This window comes from Chelonoidis abingdonii, chromosome 2 (genome assembly GCF_003597395.2).
Source record: "Chelonoidis abingdonii isolate Lonesome George chromosome 2, CheloAbing_2.0, whole genome shotgun sequence".
NCBI lineage: Eukaryota > Metazoa > Chordata > Testudines > Testudinidae > Chelonoidis > Chelonoidis abingdonii.
The window spans coordinates 9363112-9377301 of NC_133770.1; the positions used below are offsets into that span (position 1 = coordinate 9363112).

General features: G+C 47.0%; 1 protein-coding gene across 3 annotated transcripts in view; it reads left to right on the forward strand.

Moving 5' to 3' along the window:
• Window positions 1-14190, forward strand: part of LOC116838395 (meiosis-specific coiled-coil domain-containing protein MEIOC-like) — a 42788-nt gene that overhangs the window by 11053 nt on the left and 17545 nt on the right. For all 3 annotated transcript variants that reach the window (XM_032803538.2, XM_075062166.1, XM_032803546.2), the window contains exon 3: window positions 7757-7923. In XM_032803538.2, coding sequence (XP_032659429.1) covers window positions 7757-7923 — 167 coding nt within the window. The remainder of the gene's footprint in view (window positions 1-7756; window positions 7924-14190) is intronic.

Here is a 14190-nt window from a genome sequence, read left to right on the forward strand (position 1 = left end):
TAGGCAAGCCACTACTTTATCCTCTGGCACCTACCCTAGCTCTGAGGTCATGGAAGTGACCAACTGGAGGTGGTAGTAGGGTTATTTAGCCTGCTCCCGCCAGATGATTTTAGGACACATCAGGTGCTCCTGACGAGGGTCGCCACAAACTTGGAGATAGAGGAGCTGAAGGAGTCCACTCACCATGTGATAGATATCTTGGCTGCAGCGGCTATCTCCAGAGTGGCCCTTCTGGTCAGTGAGGGGGTTGTGGTACCAGTCAGGGGCAGGGCTCTATGGCAGACCCCTTCCTCTCTGCCTCTTACCTCAAAATGGGTAGAAAAGAAGTACTACATATTGGCCACCAGGTTTGAGTACTTGTATTCGCATCCCCCCACGGCCTCCCAGACATGATTCCTATAAGAAGAAAGAGAAGGGCTACAGGCGTCGTCAGGTCCTACCTTCCACCTCAGTGTCCCAGTCAGGCTCAATTAGATACCCTGATGAGTCCAGGCAAGCCTTTTGAGGGTATGCCTGAGGACAGCATACCAGACTTGAGTCAGGATCCATCCCCCACTTTTGTTTTTGGACCGCCTGTTTCCCTTCTGCACTGCAAGGTCTCACGTAACATGCTACAGTACATAACAGTAGAGGAAGTTCCTCGAGAATTGAGAGGGAAGGGGTTCTACTCCTGGTATTTTGTAATCCCAAAGGCCAAGGGGGGCCTGCGTCCCATCCTGGACCTGTGTTGCCTCAACAAATATCTCAAGAAATTGAGGTTCCGCATGGTCTTCCTGGCCTCTGTCATTCCCTCTGAATCCGGGAGAGTGGTATGCCGCCCTTGATCTCAAGGACGCTTATTTCCACATTTCCATCTTTCATGGACACAGAAGATTTCTTCAGTTTGTGGTGGGCCAATGCCACTACCAGTTCACTGCATTCCCCTTCAGCCTGTCAGCTTCCCCACAGATCTTTACAGAGTATATGGTGATGGTTGCAGCTTATGTGGGACGTCGAGGTGTACGAATCTAGCCATACTTCAATAATTGGCAGATCAAAGGCCATTTGCGAGCTCAGGTTCAGCACAGCGTTGCCATAGTATGGGCCACTGTCAGGTGTTGGACCTGTTGGTAAGCAAACAGAAATTAACACGAGTCCCAGAGCAAAGAATAGAGCTTATAGGGGCAGTGCTCGACTCTGCTCAGGCCAGGGCCTTCATAGCAGAAGCCCGGTTCCGAACTATGTCAGATCTAATCACCCGCGTCACAGTTCACTCGCTTACGAGTGCCCGGTATGCCTCAGACTGTTAGGTCACATAGCAGTGTGTACTTACATGGTGCAATATGCGAGGTTACACCTCAGACCCCTACAGATGTGGCTGGCATCGATCTACTCCCCGGGCAGACACCACTTGGACTCAGTTCTCATGATCTCATCAACTGTCTTAGCATCTCTGACTTAGTGGGTAGATCCATGTTCGGTGATGAAATGGGTGCCCTTTGCTGCCCTGTATCCATCAGAGACCTTGGTTATGGATGCATCAGAACTGGGGAGGAAGCCCGCCATGGCAAAATCTCAGAATCAAAGGGCTCTGGTCCCAGGAAGAGCTAAACTTGGAGCAATACATTTGGCCTGCCAGGTGTGTTTTCCCCAGCTGTCAGGCAGGGTAGTGCAGGTCTCAATGGACAACACAGCCTTGATTATTTTATGTCAACAGACAAGGGGGAGCTTGCTCCTCAGGCCTGTGTCAGGAGGTCCTCTGTCTGTGGGACTTCTGTGTGAACCATACCATCCGTCTCGAGGCAGCACACCTTCCCGAAGAATAGAATGCATTGACAGATCAACTCATCGGGTCCTTTTCCATTCATCCTGAGTGGTCCTTTCACCCAAAGGTAGTCAATGCTATCTTCCAGAAGTGTGGGCTCTCCAGGTGTACCTGTTTGCCACCAGACAGAACAGGAAATGCCGCAGGTTCTGCTCGGTGCATGAGCTCAGCCAGGCTCTCTGTCCGATGCCTTCCTGCTCTCATGGATGGGCAGGCTGCTGTTTGCCTTTCTGCCAATTCCCTTGGTTCACAAGGTCCTTCTAAAGATCAAGAGGGACAAGGCAAAGGTTATCTTGATAGCTCCGGCATGGCCACGCATTGGTTTGGCACACTTCTGGACCTCTCGGTAGCAACTCTGTTAGAGTTCCCATGACATGTGGACTTGATTTCGCAGGACCAAGGCCAGTTGCTTCACCCGACCTCGTCTCCCTACACCTGATGGTGTGGGTTCTGTGTGGCTAAACTCCGAGGAGTGGGCGTGCTCAGGAACAGGTCCAGCAATCTTGCTAGCTAGCGGGAAACACTCCATCAGGGCTACCTACTTGGCTGAGGGGAAGCGTTTCACTTATGGGCCTCTGAGTGGAATCTTTCTCCATCTCAGCCCTCACTGCAGTCCTTCTTGGACTGTTTGCTCCACCTGAAGCACCAGGGTCTGACTGTCTTCAGTCAAGGTTCACTTGGCAGCCATCTCAGCCTTCCATCCTCTGGTCCAGGGCAAATCAGTATTCTCCCATGAGATGATGATCAGAGTCCTCAAGGGTTTAGAAAGGTCTACCCACAAGTTTGTGCCCCGATTCCCCCATGGGACTTAAACCTGGTCCTGTCAAGGTTCACATGTCTCTCCTTTGAGCTGTTAGCTTCTTGTTCTCTCCTACTCCTCTTGTAGAAGGTTGCCTTCCTAGTGGTGATTACCTCGGCCAGAAGGGTCTCCAAAATCAAAACCTTGACATCAGAACCCCCATATACTTTACACAATGTTCTTCAAAGACAGAGTCCAACTGCGCCCCCATTTCGCCTTCCTTCCAAAGGTGGTATTGCAGTTCATAACAACCAGGACATTCTTCTGCCTGTTTTATTTCCGAAGCCTCACAGCATTGCTTTGGAACGTCAGCTACATACTTTAAATGTTACATAGGCCTTGGCCTTCTATATTGAAAGAACTAAGCCCTTCTGCAAGTCTACACAGCTTTTCGTGGCTGTGCTGAACAGGATGAAAGGTCTACCAGTGTCATCCCAAAGAATATTGTCCTGGATAACTGCCTGCATCTGGGCTTGCTATGAGCTGGCGAATGTCCCACCACCAGCTATCGTGATGGCTCATTTTACAAGATCCCAGTCTTCATCAGCAGCATTCCTCACGCAGATACCAATCCAGGATAGCTACAGGGCTGGACGTGGTCATCTGTTCAGACCTTTGCATCCCACTATGCCATCACCTAACAGGCCTGTAACAATGCTAGTTTCGGTAGAGCAGTGTTGCAATCAGAACATATGTGAACTTGGAGCCCACCTCGGGATACTGCTTGGGAGTCATCTAGCATGGAACTGACATAAGCAAGCACTTGAAGAGGAAAAAGTAGTTCTTAATTTTTCATAACAGCTGTTCTTTCAGATGTGTTGTTCATGTCCATTCCCTGACCCACTCTGCTACCCTCTTGTTGATGTTACCCGCAAGAAGGAACTGAGAGAGTGTGGAGCCAGCAGTGTCCCTTATACCGGTGCATGTTCACAGGGCTCCAGAGGGTGCTTGGGCTGGCCCTACGGATACCACTAAGGGAAAAATATCCAGTAACTGTGCATGTAGAGTGCACATACCTAGTCTGGAATGGACGTGAGCAACACTTCGTAACTGTTGCTCTTTGAGATAAGTTAGTAACCATTTTTTTTTAATTAAAGTGCCTTATAACATCAAAATGTCCAGTCCACTCAGGTTAAGTGCCTTTTCTGCCAAGCCACTTCTATCTCATTGGGTCACAGTGAGGAAGAAAGGCCTACTGAGAAAAAGGTATGGTGGTTACCACCAAATCAAACTCATGCCTAGGTGTTGCAACAAGGAGGGCTTTAGTGATCTGGATTCTTGAGTATCTAACACACACACACACACATATATACACACACACACACACACATTCAAAGCAGCTGAACAGATAGCAACACCTATGGGTTGAGGAGTGTTCTAGCAATACCTCAGAGACAGTGGAATGAAAAGATGCCTATCCAGGGCTTTAGGCACTCTGACACACAGGAACAATACAGCTGAAATCTCAGCATCATTAAAATGATTAACTGAGCAGGAGGTTAGCCAGTCAACGACAGTAATTTATTTTAGCTCCTTTCTCATATAGGAAGTATACCCCGAGCCTTCTCCAAGAACCCTATCAAAAAGTTCTTAAAACATTTATGGATCTCACTATAGGTGTGTGTACCCCATGTGTGCAAGCCCAGAATCTTTTATCCAGCTGTATTCATTGGGGCTGCTCATGCATCCTGTGCTCCTTCATGCCCCTCCCAAGGATATAAAGAGTGGAGCAGCCCCAGCTGCCATTCAGTTTCTTCTTGCTGCTCATGGCAGCAAGACAGAACTACATGGTGTCCTTCTACTTCCTTGTAATTTCATAGATTGTTTAGAATAGTTACTTAATGAGTTGACAACTGTTCTTTGTAGCCTATATATTTTATTTAGTGCCCAGTGGCCCCCTGAAAAAAGGCAAAATTTATTTTTTGTTTAAGTCTCTTCTGGTATTGAGGTGCAAATCTGATGGCTGACACTGTCTTTAGGCTTTAAAATCTGCACTGCCTGTGAATCACCTGTGCCTGCAAATAATGGACATACTAAGTGTCTTTTTGTTTTTGTTTAGGGAAACTGCATATTATGGACAAATGTTCAGTTTGCAAATCCTTTTCTACATGCATGAAGGGAGCTAGTGATACTGTAGCAGGGTGGATCCCTGCTCCAGCCCTGAAGGGGTTAAAAACAGCCCAGGTAAGGGGCCAGGGCTGGAGAAAGCAGCCTTTTAGGCTGGACTGATTGGGGGAAGTGGCAGCAGCTGGGGCCACGCCCCAAACTGAGCCACAGGCCCTTATAAAAGGAGAGAGAAGCCAGGAGCCAAGGGAGTCTTCCTCTGCCTGTAGAGGGAGAAGGGCCTGGCTGCCAAGAACCAGAGCAGGTACCTAGGGTAAAGCAGTGCTGGGGAAAGGCAGAGGAGCCGGGGAGCTCCTGCCTGGAAAGCCCCAGGCTGCGGCCTAGAATTAGGCCAGGAGGTACTGGGGTTGTAGAGTGCAACCCAGGGGTAGGCCAAGACAGCAGGTCCAAACTCCTTTGCTGATGATGAGTGGCTGACACTGTAGTCTGCCCCAGGGCGTGGGGCTAGACAATGACTGGCAGTAGCCTACACTGAAGCAAAGTGGGGATAGAGGGTGGGGGGTTCCCAGGGAGGGGAAACCCCTAAGGAAGAGGGGTTACTGCCAGGGGGGGCAGAACCCCATGTAAAAGGGGCACTGGGGTCCAGGGAGGGACACGGGGCCCGTAGCAGAAGCCGGAAGGCGGATCACTGGCTTGCAGAGGGTGCTCCGAGCTGGAGTTTGAGCTAATTCCCAGGAGTGACCAGCAGGAGGCGCCGCGGGGGTGAGTGCCGCCCGGTTACAGATACCCATTGAAAAATGTTTCTGGTGGAAAGATCAGTGAGGAGTTTTCCCAAATTTGAAGTCCCTCATCAGAAGCAATCTGCTGTTATAAAGCTGGTTGCTGCTAGTGCTTCAGCTACCAGAGATGCTACTCATGGTGGCTATCATGCCTACTACTGTAAGAGACCTCATGCTTTTCAAAAACATGCTGAGCCTTTTCTTCAGTCCTCTTCGGGTCAGTCAGTCTGAATCCTGTCCAAGGTAGGAAGGAGCAGAGATCTTCAGATGTTGTTTGGCACCAATCACTGTCCCTGGCACCAGCTAAGAAGAGGTCTAAGACTCATTGCTCTGATGTCTCCAAACTCATTCCATACAAATCTGATCAACACCGTGAATCTTCAGGGACTAGGGAAGCCCTTCTTTCACTTGGTACTCTGTTAACAGTTCTCAGTGACCGATACCACTTATTCAGTACTAATGCCATTGGTGCCGTCTGCCACAGATTCTTCAGTACCACACCTTAATAAGAAGACTCCATCTACTGAGACATCCACATTGGTACCACGGAGCTCATCCACTTTGGTCCTGATTCCTATCTCAGTGCAGGCTGCCCTTATAACCTCGGGGAACATAGTGATCGCTCCAATACTGGAATCTCCTGTCTTTGATATTTTCCAATATTTACTGGATTCAGTTTCCTTCTGGTATGGGAACCAAAGGTATCGATTATGAAAGAATCTCCCGGAGACAGTTATCTGTGGTACCAAAATCTATTTTTCAGTAACTAGTGTCTAGATCTCCACAGTCTGTTATAACCCCTCAGATTTATGTACCATCCTGGATGGAGTTCTGCTAGTCTGTATCTTATGACTGTAGAAGTGCTTCTTGTAGATTTTGCTCCTCATTCTCCTAGACTGGTTCCTGAAAGAGACCTAAGAAGAAGTCCTCCTTGTCATAGATCCCATACTTCTGACAGGTTTCAGGCACCTTTACCTCCTGTGGCATTATCTGCCTTTCCTGTATGGAATGTAGGTCAGAAGGGAATCCTCAACATTTTCCTGCTCCTTATTCATCTAGATTCAGGTCTGAGAATAGATCAGCTCTTCCTAAAGAACTATCTAAGATAGCACAACTCTCTAACCGGAGTTCGTCCAGGAAGTTGAACAGGAACCTCATGGAGGACAATGAGAGGCCAACCCATTCCTTTGGCTAGTTTATTTTCATCACCAGATAAGGCTATAGCACCATCTGCTCCTTCCACGACCTAATGTCAAGGCCTGTCAGGACCTACTTAAAAGGATGGCGGAGACCTTAGATATACTCCTCAAAGTCATTCAGGAAAGTTCTCTCAAATTATTTGATATTCTGCATCCAGTTTCCCAAGTCTGTTTGGCCATACCAATCACTGAGAGTATCCTGGAGCCAGCTGAAGGGTTGTGGCATGCCCTGTGCTTATTTTTACTTGTGATTTGTGTCAAGCTGCATTAGAATGGAAACTGGAATTGAAATACAATGCCCAAAACAGCATTTTAAAATTGTTTTGGTTAAATAAAGCTACTTTAAATGTGCTGCATACTTTTTAAAATGTAAGTTTATCAAAACATTGTGCATTTAAACCTGATTTGATATGCAAAGGAAGTATTATCTGTAATTAGTTAATTGAACTGATTGTTTCTGGTTTCCATTTCCATTAGATTTTAGAAACAGTAGCTCTCATCCTTTCTCACCTAGTTTTTATGTGTAGACCGGAAAAGGAAAGTAAGTTTTCCTGCCTTTTTAAAAAAAAAAAAAATGTGAATCCATTTCTCAACTTTCAATGTAGTCATTTAACAAACTAGCTGAATAAACTGAAATAACGAAAATATTCTCTCTGCAGCTGTGTAAGAGGCTACTGTTATCAAAATCTGGTTAACACTTCAATGAATGCACTTCCAGGTGCTTAGCACAGTGAATTCCACCAGTTAAGTGGTTTGACTTTCTTTAAAATTTCAGCATAAACGTGTACTGTTTGAATTAATTTAATAACTGTTTAGTTAATTTATTTTGATAGATTTTACTAAGTTTAGGCCTTAACATAAGTTGTCACAATTTCAGATTTATTTTTAATAGGTTTATTTTTAAAAAGAAAACTCTAATTTAAATAACATATATCTGATTTTTTTTTAAAAAAAATCATGTGTATGGATTTGCAGAAACAAAGTTTTCAGAAAGAAAAAATATTACCTCTTTTAAAAAACAAACGTCCTTTTTTTCAAAAGAGGTGCCCTTTATTGTTCACTTACATAAACTCCTCACATTGTAAAACTGTTCACTCTCTTTTCAATTCAGGTAAACAGCAAGAAACAAAAAATGGACACTCGGTTATTCTCCCCGTTGTTAGGAGGGATCACAAGTACACCACCACCTCTGGAATCATCCCGGTTATATACTAATTGGTCTGTGTGTGGAGATGATACCAGCACAGCAACTTCTTTACAAGACTGCACAAAAAAACGGTATTAAATAAGTATAATCTTATGCTGTTTTCTGGAAGGCTGAAAGTTTAATTGGGCAGTAGTGTGAGGGTTTGGTTTCTAAGTATTGTAAGGAAAAAGTTATGGGATAACTACAGAAACTCGTGGGCAATAAATCACCTGAATTGACTGTGGAAGTCATGGCTATACTTTTAAAATATGTGACATAAAAGTTCCTTATTACGGAACATAATGGGAAAGTCAAGTATCAGATAAATCTTGATTTTTATATAATGACAAAAAATTACCTTTTGAAAAGGCCTCCTTGTTACATCACGTCATTGTGACCCTTTTTGGTGACAGAGGGAGGTGTTTTTTGTAACAGAAGGGGCACAGTGAATGCTAGTTTCTTCCTCTTGTTACTGAACAGTACAAACGAATGGAGGTTAGGGGACGTGTGTGTGGATTTTCACCACCACCGGTAACATAAGCATGCATTCACCAGCTTTCTGGGACTTATACAGAAGTCTTCCAGCAGGTACAGCAACTCATCTAGATATTTGCGTAGTTTTACAACAGGCTACATAAAAAGTCCATACAAACTAATATTTCATACAGAAAAAATTAGAAAGTAAGCAATTTTTCAGTAATAGTGTGCTGTGACACTTTTTTGTATTTTTATGTCTGATTTTGTAAGCAAGTAGTTTTAAGTGAGGTGAAACTAGGGATAAACAAGACGAATCAGACTCCTGAAAGGGGTACAGTAGTCTGGAAAGGTTGAAAACCACTGGTCTAGTCTGTCTAGAACAGTGGTTTTCAAACTTTTTTCTTGCAACCCAGTTAAAGAAAATTGTTCATGCCCGTGACCCAGCGGAGCTGGGGATGAGGGGTTTGGGGTGTGGGAGGAGCTCAGGGTTGGGGGTGCGGGGGTGAGGGCTGTGGGGTGGGGCCGAGAATGAGGGGTTCAGGGTGTGGGCTGGGGCAGGGGGTTAGGGTGTGGGAGAGGGTCAGAGCTCTGGGCTGGGGTGCAGGCTCTGGCGTGGGGCCAGGGATGAGGGGTTTGGGGTGCAGGAGGGAGCTCCAGGTTTGGGGGGGGTGCTCAGGGCAGGGGGTTGGGGCACAGGATTACTGCGGGCGGCTCCTGGTCAGCGGCGCAGCAGGGATGCAGAGGTAGGCTTCTTGCCTGTCCTGGAACCATGGACCGCACTGCACCCCGGAAGTGGCCAGCAGCAGGTCCGGTTCCTAGGCAGAGGTGCACAAGTGGCTCCTAGACTCTCGCCCACAGGCACCACCCCCCCACCTCCCATTGGCCAATTCCGAAATAAGAGGTGTTCAAGTAAACCACGTGGAGATTGGATTCACTTTCTCTCCCATCAAGGTGGGCAGCCTGAATTAAGTATCCAGAGACAGGAATCATATTAGCTATTAAATTAAAGTTTTAATGGACACACCAATCTGCACTCTGAGCTCTCACTCCTAGGCCTGGGCTACTTCTCCCATCTAATCTTTCAGTAAGCTTATGAAACAGTTGTTGCAGCTGCCTGCTGTTAGGCTAGCCTGGCCCTGTGTTACCCCTTCTTTTGTCTACTCCCATTTTCTTTCACATTCCTATTACCTGGTTCTATTTCCTTTCCCCTTAAATATTGGACATTTAAATGAGCACTCTCATGCTATCTCACATTTATCTTAGTCATCTCAAGATAAGATAAATATGTGCATCTGTTGAAATATCTAGTGTATCTTTATGGTAGCTTTAGAAATATATAGGCAGCTGTTAACAATTAGAGAAGTTATATAACTGCCGACCTCTCTCTCTCCCCCCCCCCATGTTCTTTCCATTTCTATCCCAGATGCTGGCTATGGCATGCATTCTTACTTTGGGGTTGTTTAAGGCTGACTACAACAGTAATTTATTGGCCCTTGATATCCATGATGACATTTGCATTTTCAATATAAATGTCTCACTTTAGTATTTATAACTCACTACATCAGAAATAGGAAGCCTAAGAAAGAATAGGTGCTGTGATTGGTTCCCTCCAGGTGCCACCTGGAACTGGGGTACCCACTGAGTACCCAGCAGCCTGGACTCCCTCTCACACTGTGCTGCTGTGGCAAGCTGCAGACCCGCTCCCGATCCTACACTTCCACCAGTATTTCACACAGGTAGGGACACACCCAGCTGCAGTTACACATAAGCTGTCTAACCACCAGCTTCCCAGCCTGGGACACCAGAACAGTGCTGTCCTACCCTGGTCAAATCTGGCCAGTATATGGGTTTAACACCTGGTCTGCCTCTCCTTCAATGTGAAGAGAACAATACACACTTGTAACTAAGCAGAGATTTTCCCCAAGCACTCCAGTCAAAGCTCACCAGTTTAGATTAAAACAAAAACAAGTTTGTTAACTGCAAAAGATAGATTTTAAGTGCTTATAAGTGATTGCAAACAGATTAAAGCAGATTACCTAGCAAATAAATAAAAAACGCAAACTAACCTTAATAGTCTGTATATACTCATTCATAAGCTGAATTTTTTAGTAAAAAAGAGAAGCACCAGAGTAGGGGGTCAGCTTATGAATGAATATAGAGAGGGAGAGGTGGGACACGGTCCCTCCCCCCAACAGAGGGAGCAAGGAGAGGCAGCACTGCCAGAAGAGAAGAGGCGGGGCCAGAGTCTCTCCGCTTCTGGCCACACTGCTCTTCCCCCAGCCTCCGAAGCAGCTGCAGCCCTGGGGCTCACAGGCTGCAGCTGTGCTGCTCAGCCCCGCCCCCCAGAGCAGGCTGTGGCCACGCCACCTGCCCACTGGAACATGTTGCAGCTGCGCCAGCCAGTCTGGCCCACCGGAGCAGGCTGCGGCTGCATTGTCCAGCCTGCCAGAGCAGCTCCAACCAGTTCAGAGACATCCTCCCCTAGCCCTCCCCAGATAAGGTGGGAAGGGATGGGATGGGGAGAGTGTGGGAGTCCTGGGCTAGGGGTGGGGTCATGTGGGGGGTGATCACAGGGATTACTCCCCTGACCCCAGCTTCTCGCCCCCAAAACATTTCTCCACCTGTTGCTGTTCCGGCCCGTCAGGGTAAGCAGCTGGCGCGGTAGGACACTTTGTTTACTTAGCTTTACCTCTGTGCCTGCCTGTTTGAGGTAAACAAACTATCTCAGCCCGCCAGTGGCTTATCCTGATGGCCTGGAAGCCAAAGTTTGCTGACCCCTGAATTATAGGGTCGGCTTATGAACGAGTTATAAAAATTTTCCATTTTTACTTATCCATCTTGCGGAGGGGTCGGCTTATAAACGAACTGGCTTATGGTTGAGTATATACAGTACTAGATAGATTGGCTATGAATTAGCAGATTCTCACCTGACGAAATGATACAAGCAGGCTGCAGATTTTTAAGGGGCAAGCTGCACTTGCTTTACAGCTCTTTTCCCAGGTCTTTTATTCACAGGCTAGAAATCCCATTAGCCTGGGTCCAACACTTCCCTGGTTCAGTCTTTGTTCCTCAGGTATTTCCAAGCGGCAGCGCTTTGAAGTGCGAGTGTGGTCGCAGCACCAGCACTGAGAGAGAGCTCTCCCAGCGCTGCACATACTCCATATCCTGATGGGGTTTAGCTTGCAGCTCTGGGAGCCACGCTCCCAGCACTGCGGCACTGTTTACACTGGCGCTTTACAGCGCTGTATCTTGCAGCGCTCAGGGGGGTGTTTTTTTCACACCGCTGAGCGAGAAAGTTGCAGCACTGTAAAGCGCCAGTGTAGCGAAGGCGTAAGGAAGATAAAGGCATTGCTGAGAAGTTAAATTTTTTTTTTTTAATCACTCTTCACTGGTGAGACCATTGGGAAGAATCACAGAAGTGTAGGACTGAAAGGGACCTCAATAGGTCATCTAGTCCAGTCCCTGTCCCTGACATGTGTTTGTCTAACCCAGGGGTGGGCTAGGGGAGAGGGTTGTGGCCTGGGCCTCACCCCCCATCCACCCAACTCCCCTGGACTCCTGCCCCATCCACCACCACCCCCGTTTCCTGTCTCCTGACCGCCCCTGGGCCCTCTATCCCTGACTGCCCCCCACCATCCCATCCAACCCCTCCTCTCATTCCTGACGGCCCCCATGGGACCCTTGCCCCTGACTGCCCCCTGCCAGCCCATCCAACCCCTCCCCCTCTTTCCTGACTGCCCCCCTGCCGACCCCTGCCTCATCCCTTCTTCCTGTCCCCTGCCTGCCTCTGGAACCCCTGCCCCTGCCTCCACTCTGCCGTCCCATCCAACCCCTTCTCTCATCCCTGACTGTCCCCCCGGGACTGCTACCCCCATTCAACCCCCTGTTCCCCACCCTTTGAGCGCCCCAACCTCTGTCCACTCCCCCGAACTCACCTGCCCTCTATCCAAAGCCCCGCTCCCTGCCACCTTACTGCGCTGCCTGGAGCACCGATGGCTAGCGGCGCTATAGCCATGCCACCTTGCAGGAACAAGCCACGCCGTTGGCACTGTGTAGCATGAAGCACTGGGTCAGGCCGTGCTATGTAGCTGCACTGCCCCAGAAGCTCACAGTCCCACTGCCCAGAGCATTGTGCCAGCAGCGGAGCGAGCTGAGGCTACGGGGCTGGGGGCTAGCCTCCCTGGCCAGGAGCTCAGGGGCCGGGCAGGAGGGTCCCGTGGGCCAGATTTGGCCTGTGGGCCATAGTTTGCCCACCTCTGGTCTAACCTGTTCTTAAAAACCTCCAGTGATGGAGAGTCCACAACCTCTCTAGCTAATTTGTTCCAAGGTTAACCACCCTGACAGGAAGTTTTTCCTAATGTCCAACCTAAACCTCCCTTCTTGCAGTTTAAGCCCATTGTTTCTTCTCCTATCCTCAGAGGTTCACGAGAACAATTTTTCACCCCCCTTGCAACAACTTTTTTTTGAAAACTATGATGTCCCCCATCAGTCTCCTCTTCTCCAAACTAAGCCCATTTTTTTTCAATCTTCCCTCATACACATTCGCTAGACCTTTGCTCTTCCCTGGACTTCCTCCAATTTGTCCATGTCTTTCCTGAAATGTGACGCCCAGAACTGGACGCTGTATTCCAGTTGAGGCCATTATTAGCCAGGAGTAGAGTAAAGAATTACTTCTCGTGTCTTGCTTACAACACATGGAGAACAGTTGATCACTGCTCTCTTTATAACAGCCCTCAATGTATCTGAAGACTGTTATTAGACCTTCCTGTCAGTTTACTTTTCTTGAGACTAAACATGCCAAGTTTTTTTAACCTTTCCTCATAGATCAGGTTTTCTAAGCTTCTTATCATTTTTGTTGCTCTCCTCTGGACTCTCTCTCCAATTTGTCCACATCTTTCTTAAAGTGTGGTGCCTCAAACTGGACACAGTACTCCACCTGAGGCCTCACCAATGCTGAGTAAAGTGGAACAATTATCTACCATGTCTTTTATACTACCCAAGCATATTGGCCTTTTTATCAACTGCATCATGTTATTGTCTCATATTCAATTTGTGGTCCTTTGTAACCCTCTGATCCTTTTCAGCTGTAGTACTGCATAGCCAGTGATTTCCTGTTTTGTAGGTGGTATTGCTCTTTTTCTTGTCAAGTATAATAGTTTGCACTTGTCTTTATTGGATTTCATCTTACTGATTCCAGACCAATTCTTCAATTTGTCAGTGTTGTTTTGAATTCTAATCCTGCTCTCCAAAGTGTTAGCAATCCCTCCCAGCTTTGTGTCATCTTCAGATTTTATAAGAATACTCTTCACCCTACTATCCAACTCATTAATGAAAATATTGAGTAGCAGCAGACTCAGGATAGACCTCTGCAGGCACTAGATACATCCCTTAGTTTGACACAGAACCATTGATAACTACTCTTTGAGTATGGTCTTTCAACCAGTGTTTTACCCACTTTATAGTAATTTAATCATTTCCCTAGTTTGCTTATGAGAATGTCCTGTGGGACTGTGTCAAAAACCTTAACAAAAAAAACTTCAAGAACAGACTTCAATGAGAAACTGCGGAGCTGGAATTAATTTGCAAACTGGACACCATCAAATTAGGCCTGAATAAAGACTGGGAGTGGATAGGTCACTACAAAAAGTAATTTTCCCTCTGCTAATACTCGCATCTTCTTGTCAACCGTTGGATATGGGCGACGTCCACCTTGATTGCATTGGCCTCATTAGCACTGACCTTCACTTGGTAAAGCAACTCCCATCTTTTCATGTGCTGTAATATATATACACTGCTTACTGTATTTTTCACTCCATGCATCTGATGAAGTGGGTTTTAGCCCACGAAAGCTTATGCCCAAATAAATTTGTTCGTCTCTAAGG